Below are 9692 nucleotides of genomic sequence, written 5' to 3' on the forward strand. Positions count from 1 at the left end.
TGGTGTATACAGGGCCTGATTAGTACACATGCCTGGTGTATACAGGGCCTGATTAGCACACATGCCTGTTGTATACAGGGCCTGATTAGCACACATGCCTGGTGTATACAAGGAAAGGAAGTTGATTGCCTATGAACCCTGCAATTTACTGTTTGCAAAATCCACCAATTGTAAGGCATAAACTAAATGACCTTTTTGCACTGTTATCAGCCTAGCCTCTCTGACTTTTTTGACCACATAACTCCAAGTTATTCGCCAAGATGAGCTGAAACTGTAGTGGAAGCTAGTCTCGAGCTTTAGCTCTCAACCCTCCTGCTTAAGTCTCCCAGCGTGGGAACTTCAGATATTTACCATACTACACATGGGATTTTTTTTTCCTCCAAGAAACATCCTGCAATGTTGTTCACCAGGCTAACCTTGAACTCCTAGGGGTCGTGTAATTCTCCTGTCTCAGCGTCCTGAGCAGTCAGGGCTACAGTAAGGACTATAGTGCTGAGCTAATGTTTTCTTCTCTGGCAAGGAGAGGACTCCTTGTGTATGTTGACAGAACACAAACAACTGGCTATTTCATTCTCAGATGGAACACCCTGGCTGCTTGCTGTTAGCGGGACCTGTTCCATCAACAGTCAGCAGTGGCCTGGAATGGAGTAATCATTTGGCTCCTTTTCCTTTTTCAATATTTATTTTATGTATATGAGTGTTTTTTGCCTGCAGGCACATTTATGCACCATGTGTGTGCAGTGACTACAGAGGCCAGAAGAGGGCGTCAGATAGCCCAGAATCACAATTACGGATGGTTGTGAGCCACCGTGTGGGCACTGAGACCCTTGCTCTGCAAGCACGGTCCGTGTTCTCAACCACAGAGCCACCCATCCCACCAGCCCCATTTTGATCCTTTCCCGACATATAACATGATCAGATTGCCACAGGAGAACAATCGCATATTTCCTTAAAAAAAAGAAAAAACCATTTAGATAGATCTGGGGTGACCTTTTTGGCTGGCAGAAACATTCCAAATCTTAACCCATCTAGTGGAAACTAGCGTATGTATCTGCCATGTGCTTTAAGGTTGCTGAGACTTTCCTCATAGAAGAAGTAGAGTTCAAGAAGTTGATTTAAAATGCCACTCCCTATGAAATTCTACACCCACCGTGGTTCCTCTTTCCAAAAGGAACTTCTGGGCTGTGCTTCCAGTTCTGCTCTCTGTGGGGAGGCACGCCCCTGTTTTTAATCCCCACATCCATGACAAACAGATCTGTGTCCTCCAGAAGAATGACTAAGTACCAAGAAGCCAGAACATTCTCCAAGAGGCCCTTATTCCCCAAACCATTGTTTATTAGAGCTGAAAAATGCACTGCTCTGCTAAGAAAAGGAACCTGCCAGTGGCTACCATGGTGACAACCGCTAACACCTACTGAGAAACCATTCTCTTGCCCTTTGTAAAATCCCAGAACTTTCAATATTAGTGTCTACATTCGCCAATCCCCTATGATTCGTATGCAGAAGAACTGATAATAATCTCAGGCCCAGTTCAAACACCAAGTTCTCTACCTCTGTAGAAACTCAGACATCCACTGATGTCTCCAAGAATATACAAATTCAGCTTCAGCAAGCTGGGTGATGCATCAGATGGGCAGGGAGGTGGGGTGGGGGGTATTAGACCCACAAGATTTAACCCATCAGTTCTGATAAAAATGTGAACGTTGTACAAAATCGGGAGTGCTTTCACTGTGGCAACCGCCAACTGCTCTCAGCACCAATTAAAAAGAAAGGTGTTCAGCAAGAGTCGGTCCTGATGACTAAACGCTTATCTGAGCATCATCTTTGGATTTCAACGTCTTGGGTGATGACAGCACAGCCCTGCTTTCTGGACAAGCAAAGGCGACTTTCTGCTCTGGGATTTCTGTGATAAGCAAGGTTATTTCTGCCAGCTTTGGAGCTCTGAATGAAGCTCATTCATATCAGAACTCGTTCCATTCCACCGGCTACAATTACCACAAGTACATGCATAATTTGAAAATTATCTCAGACAGAGTGTACTTGGACAGTGGTCATAAACATTACCAGCTCATAAATGTCCTCCTCGGGCTGCGGGATGTAGAACTGCATCCTGTTCTCCATTAGAAATTTCAGACGCAGGTAATGGGCAGAATGATCCAGCTGGTGTGCCTGGGATGAGAAGGAAGGGAAATGTCTATTTAGTAGTAAACAGGAGCGATTATGCCCTCAAGAGCGTGAGACTTGTTATCTTGTTTCCTAAGGGCAATGGGGATAGGGGGGGTGGTGGTGGCAGGTTTCTATACTTAAAAGGTTAGACTACAAATCCGACCTGGAACTCATTAATAAGATGTCACAGGGAACATGCTATTCGATGTAGAAAACAGGGCCACAGACTCTTTTCCATGTGTTTTGGTTTGGGTTTTCAACCATATCTATTAAAGCCCCTGCGTATCATGTCATACACTCACATGGTGACGAGAAACAGAGGAAAGATTTACAATGAGAGAAAAGGGCTGGGCCCCAGACAAGTGTTAGCGGCTCACTGCAAGCAATTCAGCACACCCCCCAAGATGTCTGAGTTCCAATCTTGCTTATATATCCCAGACGGGACTCCCTTAGGGCTGTGCAAAGGAGTCTCCACCTGGGAAGCACGTCAAATGGCTTGGGCATTAGAGTTCTCAGGGCCTTGTCATTCCTCTAGGACAGCTCGACGGATCTACTTTATCTAAAAAGCCACCCCCTGAGTTAATCTGATTACAGAAGATAGGATGATAATATGGTTTTATAAGTATGTTTCAATACACAGCCAAGAAGACACATGGGAGAAAAGAAACATGCTTTTCAAATGTTACAACATGAAACTCTAGCACAAGAGAAGATATATTTAAAGGGGTAAATTTAATTTTAAAATGTTGATATCATTTGAAAACGTATCCTAAAATATTAACAAGTAACTGATAAGCTATTTGGAATTTGCTTCCAAAATCATCCATACTTGTAAGCAGAATAAACAAATTAATGAAACATGGTAATTATATATTCTATGCAATGGGTACATGGGGATTTATGACATGCATCTTACTTCTACATAAATTTGAAATTTCTCAAATTTTTAAAATAAGATTTCAATTTTATATAAAGTAATTGGTAAAAAAAAAAAAAATCTCTCAATGTCCTGTGATGAGAATTATCTGTTAATAAGTGAAATTTATTGTAGTGGGTAAAAACTCTTCCTTTATACTGCCAGTATATATAAACACATAGGCCAAAATGGTACTCCAGTCATTAGTCCCTCAACGTTCAGTCAGTCCCAGGTCACTGTGTGAGCAGGGTGCCAGGCAGCCACTCCATGATGCAGCAGGAGAACAGACACCAGTCAGATCACCTAGGGCCTCTGGGGTGACCTTGGGTTTGGAGAAGCAGAGTGAGGAGACTGGGAGACAGGTGAGTGGAGCCTTAGCTTTTTAAATAAATACATGCACAGAGGACAGTCATGTATTACTACAAAAGCACATTTCCAGAAAGTGGGAATGAGTTCCCTGGTGGGATAGCACAGCAGGGACGCCTTTAAGGGTTGGCGGTGATAGGACCAGTAAGAAAAGTTTCCCTTGTGTGCCTGGGAGGGGTTGGGGGGGGATGCTTCTCGCTCTCCCAGGGCTTCACAAATCCTTTAATTACAAGCAAACATTTTGTTTTGCCATCTGTTCCCTACTGAGAGGCGCAAGAGAAGGGGGGCTGCAGTCTCAATAACAGGGACAAAGCAGCTTGGCCACCTTACTGCTGTCTTGAATAAACACTCGTGGCCAGTCCTAAGCAGACTACTGCTCCCACAATCACCGTCTGGACATCATAGCCCTATACTAACCTCACCCAGGGGATTCTGGGACAAACCACAGTGGGACTCTCACCAGCCAGCTGTCGGGCACTACTGAACAGAAAGAGGACCCCCCCCCCCAAATTCCCCAGACTCCACACTGCTGACATTTGGAATTGCACGGGGAATTGCACAGGGAAACAGCAGTTGGGTTTTAGTACACGGAGAACATGGTTCACACTGCACATATTTTCCCAAACTTCTATTACTCATTATCTTGATAACTTTAAATATTAAAGATGAATACATGCAACAACTGTGAAAATGATGACAGGCTGGAGTGCCAGTGCATGCGTACAACCCCTGAGCTCTAGAGGTTAAGGCAGGAGTGTTTCAAGTCTGAGACCAGCTCAGGCTCAAAATAAATAAGTAAGCAAATATTTACACAGGTTTAATAAGAAATCTAGAAACCCTTTCGGTTGGTGAATAGTTATTCCAAAATCAGGGCACGGAGGATAAGTATTCCTGTGGGTCCTCCCATTTCGGTGAAAGTTTAGGAGTTATGATCTGAAATAACGCAGGAGCTAACTCAGTCTTCTGACTCTCAGCGAGAACATTGTGAACTCCTGTATCAAAGTAGGCAGAGCTATAAACATGCTCATAACCCTGTGTGTGTGAAAGGAATCCAAGTGTTCGAGGATATTGATGAGTGACTATTGAGCATCTGGCTTGTTTTGACTTTGCAAAACATTCGAGAGAAAATTTCCTTGCAAGAGGAATTCCATTAGGGGGAAAAAAATTAAATAGTACAAATTTGCTTTCCAGAGTACATTTATTCAAATCACTTAGCACTGTATCCGTCTTGAGTCAAGAAAGCTGTAAATGGAGTCATAAAATAAATACTACGACTGGGCAAGTTCAGTCGGCATTAAAAAAACTCAGATCGTACTATAATTGTTTTAAAGGACTAAATAGCTATGTAGTTCTTTTTAATAAATAGTTCGAGCCACTAAGATACGTAAGCATTGGGTTGGGGGAAACACCTGAGTTAGGAAGTGTGTGCCTGGGCTAGAGAGATGGCTCAATGGTTAAGAGCACTGACTGCTCTTCAGGAGGTCCTGAGTTCAATTCCCAGCAACCACATGGTGGCTCACAACCACCTGTAATAGAATCAGATGCCCTCCTCTGGTGTGTCTGAAGACAGTAACAGTGTACTCATACATAAAAATAAAATTTAAAAAAAAAAAAGGAAGCCTTGCAAACATGAGACCTGAGTTGTTCTACTTCAAGAACTATGTAAAACGTCCAAGAGTAGCATGTCACTCCAACCCCAGTGTTAGGGACTGGGGACAGGGCAATCCCTGAGGATGGCTGGCCAGACTGTCTAGCTTACTTTGTGAGGTCCAGGACAATGGGAAACCCTACCTCAAAGGAGGTGGATGGTGTCCCTGAAAATGGTACCCAAGGTTATTTATCCTTTGACCTACCTATATACACAGTGAAGAGATATATACATCACATATAAAAATATGGAGTAACATGACACCACAGTCATACAAGAGCAATGTGAGTAACTATGAAAGAATGGATCGTTTTTGCAATTTTGTATAATTGCAATAATCTGATTATATTAAAAAGAACCATAGGCTGACATGGTCACTGGCTGTGTTTAACAATCATTTCAGTAACATCTATCACATGAAATGTGCATCTTGAAACATTTATTGTACCAGAACTTGACTGGTGATCAGATGGATGGCAGATGGTGAACTGAGGTGAAATGATGTGGGTCAGAGGATAGGAAAGAGAATGAGCTAATGCAAGAGACAGAAGGAAGAAACTGATTATTAGATATTAGGAACAGCATCCATCACCAATGCAGAGCTCAACAATAATGACATAAAAGACACACTCGGCATTATATTAGATCATTTTATAATGCACGCACCCTCTCTTCCCTTTCCATCCTTAGGAATAGAACTGCTCCACCAATTATAGAGGAGGCTGACCGCCTAGGTCTGAGTACACTATGGAGTTTATCCCACGTAGATGGTTCTCTGGAGATCACCAAGTTATTAACGTACACCATGTAAGTTTTCCACCTTTAAACTCAGGAGACAGAAGCTGTTCTACGTGGTGCTGTTTTATTCCTATGTTTTGACAGGAAAAGTGGCAACCCAGGAATACTGGGCAGAGTTATTTTTTGTCACAGAAATGGAAAAGGGCCTACCTTAAGGAGGCGCATAGGAACTTGATAAGGAACCAAAAACTAGAGGAACGGGGCAACAGTATCATTTGACGATCATTTCTACATGGCAGAGGCAACATTACCTTTTAGTTCCTTTTAGTCTCTAGAAAGGATAAATGCTTTAAAAAAAAAAATACTGATCCAACCAATTCATCATCCTTCCTACAGACCAAGTCCCCACAAAAACATGGCTACTCCCAAACTATGGCTTAATTTTCGATTCCTCAAGCCACTCCGTGGCTATGTCACTTTCTGGAAACACCTAGGATCTGGCTTATGCAAAAAAGCCAGAGTTCAACTTCCAGCAACTGAGAACAACTTGTATAGTTCTGCAGAAACCTAGCAGTTCTCTAAAGGCCTGTGCTCAGCTATAAATAAAGGGACACAGAGATCCTCAGAAGACCAACTTTGTTAAGTGATTAGAACAAAGAGCCATGAGCAGAGATGCCATTATGTCTGAAAGCTAGAACTCATGTTCATGAAAGAACTGAGGTGTGTGAGGCACTATCGCTCATTTTCAATGCCTATGTGGGGGCCAACTTTAGCTTTGTCCTTAAACAACAGAGTTACTTTTAGAGTCTAGTGGAAGCTGACTCCCTTAAGAATATATTCTAGGTTCCCCCGAGCCTTGTGGACTGTCCTTCTCACAGACCAAGCCGTCTCATGAGCTCTGTGAGTGTCCAACTGTCACAACCGCACACACCCCAGTTGGGGGCAGTGTGAACCGGGCTGTCTCTCCTGTGCTCACTTGGCTGATCTTCCTGTCCTTCCTGATTGTGATGTGAGCTGGAGCAAGTACCTAAGGCTTTCAGAGCCACGCTGTCTGTATCCACAAATCAGGAAAGGGACATTCTTTTTCAGATGCGATGTGATTTAAGACTACAGATGCCATTGCATACAGAAAAGTAAAAACCAGTGTGCAAGAAGGGTGACTCCCGCTCCCTGCTGTCACCCAAGGGCACCCAGATATGAAGAGGCTCACCTTGGAAAAGATGGAGACATTTCCACACCATGAAGCAAAAGTAGAACAAAACCAGCCACTGTCTAGTTAGAGAATGCAGGCTAACCCCATGTCCACAGAAAGAGGGCTTTCCCATCATGCCAAACTCACTTCAGATTCCCCTAACCTAAAGATGTCACTGCTGTATCGGGTACCATTCAAATATCACTTGGCAAAATGGGATGACACAATTGGATGCACGCATGTGCGAGCATGTAGGAAACAGAAGGGCAAGCAGCAGCGCGTCCACAGTGGCAGGTTTTGCATTCTTAGTCCTAACAAGCTTCGTTTGGTCTCCGTTTCAGGTTCTCTATACTGTGTGCAGGGAGAGGTGGTATATTCATTATAAACCTGTGACATTGGGACATGAAGACAAAGAGTTTCCCTCCTCCTCACTTAGAGGCTGCTTACCCATGGTGCATGCTGTCACAAAGGAATGCAGGGCTGCCTGCATGTGCCAGGCATACCCAGCCTCCTCCCTCAGACTGTGTCCATGGGAGCTTGAGAAGAGGCCTCCTCCCTCAGACTGTGCCCGCAGGAGCTTGAGAAGAGGCCTTCCCTCCCACACCTCTCCCCCCACCCCCCGATTCTGCTCTTCTCAGGAGAACAACCCAAAGAGCTACGTACCTTGCAAATGAGCTCCAAGGTGTCCCTTGCAGTGTCCCCCGGCCGGACAACTGTCAAGGCTGGCTGATTGTTGGGTAGACAGAACCAGGATGGAGTGAAATACTCATGGACCCAAATGTCACAGTCAGGGTTGTGCTGGTGGACACTGGGTAAGACCACTTCCTTCTCCCTCTGTGATAAGAAGCAAAGTCATTGAAGCTGCAGCAGGCCATGTCTAATGACTTCCAATGCCCAGATTATCTGTCCCTAGGGTAACAGTCTAGGCTGGAAGGAAGGTGCCTCCAGGGTGAGGAAAGCCCTGAAGAGATAGCTATTTAGAAAGGAGCTTTATGAGAGGAAAGGCAGGCACCCTTTGACTCTGGACATAGGGTGCACATCCCCACATTGTCTACAGCCATGACGTAAGCATGGTATGGCTGAGCAGACAGCGAAATCATTTGGTCCATCCCAATGCCTCTTCCACAAAGACATTTTGAATTCTGAGCAGAAAATTCCATCATGGCAAGAATATCTGCCATGTAAATTTTATGCTGCAAAGCTACACTGCACCGCCAAGGGAAGCAAGAATACCCTGGCAGCAGAGGTTGCCAGGCAGCAGTGCCCTGTGCACTCACTCCCTGGGTGGCCAGGACAACCCTGGGAGGAACAAGGGCCACAGCCCAGAAGGAGTTCAAAGAGCTTCAGGTCTCCTCACAGTGATCCTCTCTGGGTTCGTGACTGGAGGTGGGGGGCAGCAGACTTGTGAATGTGGGGTACGACCGTGTACAAGTGCAGCTGGGCTGAGCCTAAGCAAGCACAAAGTGTCCCAAGGACCCACGATCCCTTAGGTGCCCCGTCAAATGAGCAGGGAAAGACTGGTGCAATGTGACCGTACTGGATACTCAAGTAATATGGCTTTACTAGGGGTTTATAACCTAGGCCACTGACTGGTAAATATAGATCTATAGATTCTCAAGAACAAGGTTGAAAGTAGCTACCAACAAGAAGACAGGTTTCTCAGGAAATGCTGGAAGGTGGTAAAATGACTTCTATTCATGGCAATAATAATAACAATGACGATAATAATAACAATAATAATATTAATAATAATATGAACAACCACAACAATAATAACAACCCCGTGGTCCAGGAATGAGGAAGGGCTTTGTGAGAGACACCCCGTCTCGGCTCTGCCTTTGAACTCTTCTGCTTTCACACAGAAGCTGCATTCCAGGGAAAGAAATCAGCACAAAGCCATCACTTCCCACACCCCATTACCTACGACTGAAATCTTCCCAGGCTGCTCTCAAGTGCCACATTAAATAAGTGCCCCTTCGCACTGGGTCAACCCTAGATTTGCATCTAAACTGCTCTGAGGCAAGGCTAAAAGCCAGGAAGCTGGATTTTAAACAGGTAGCCTAGAAAAATGGAAATCACAGATGGACAAGGGAACTCAAAACTTTTGTCATCCCCCTACCCTGTGTGCAAGAAACAGTGTAACTTCATTTAAAATGTATGATACAGGGCTGGAGAGATGGCTCAGTGGTTAAGAGCACTGACTACTCTTCCAGAGGTCCTGAGTTCAATTCCCAGGAACCACATGGTGGCTCACAACCATCTGTAATGGGATCTGACGCCCCCTTCTGGTATGTCTGAAGACAGCCAGAGTATACTCATATACTAAAGTATTTTTTTTTAAAAAAAAAAAGTATAATACATGCAAAACTGGCCACCTCCAAATACAACAAAGTAAATATTTAAAACTGTGCTTGGGTTGCATATACATGCAGTAATCTAATTTCATCACGAATAATTATTCACAAAGCGTACCATGGGAATGCACTCCCTGAGCTAGCCCCCTCCAGACCCAAGATGACACAACCAGGAAATGTGTCTGAATAAAGGAAGGCCTTTCCTGTGATCACTGTCCCCCCCCCGTCCCTGTGACCACTGTCCCCCCTCCTCCCCCGTCCCCGTGACCACTGTCCCCCGTCCCTGTGACCACTGTCCTCCATCCCCATGAC

The 9692-nt window shown here is 44.6% G+C and overlaps 1 protein-coding gene across 9 annotated transcripts in view; it reads right to left on the reverse strand.

Annotated features, from left to right (window-relative positions):
• The window catches only part of Tiam1 (TIAM Rac1 associated GEF 1), a 358057-nt gene that overhangs the window by 66136 nt on the left and 282229 nt on the right, over positions 1-9692 (reverse strand). For all 9 annotated transcript variants that reach the window (XM_031364347.1, XM_031364348.1, XM_031364342.1 and 6 more), the window contains 2 exons: positions 7690-7860; positions 2065-2169 (listed from right to left, as the gene is read on the reverse strand). In XM_031364347.1, coding sequence (XP_031220207.1) covers positions 2065-2169; positions 7690-7860 — 276 coding nt within the window. The remainder of the gene's footprint in view (positions 1-2064; positions 2170-7689; positions 7861-9692) is intronic.

This window comes from Mastomys coucha, unplaced genomic scaffold, assembly GCF_008632895.1.
Source record: "Mastomys coucha isolate ucsf_1 unplaced genomic scaffold, UCSF_Mcou_1 pScaffold12, whole genome shotgun sequence".
Classification (NCBI taxonomy): Eukaryota; Metazoa; Chordata; class Mammalia; order Rodentia; family Muridae; genus Mastomys; species Mastomys coucha.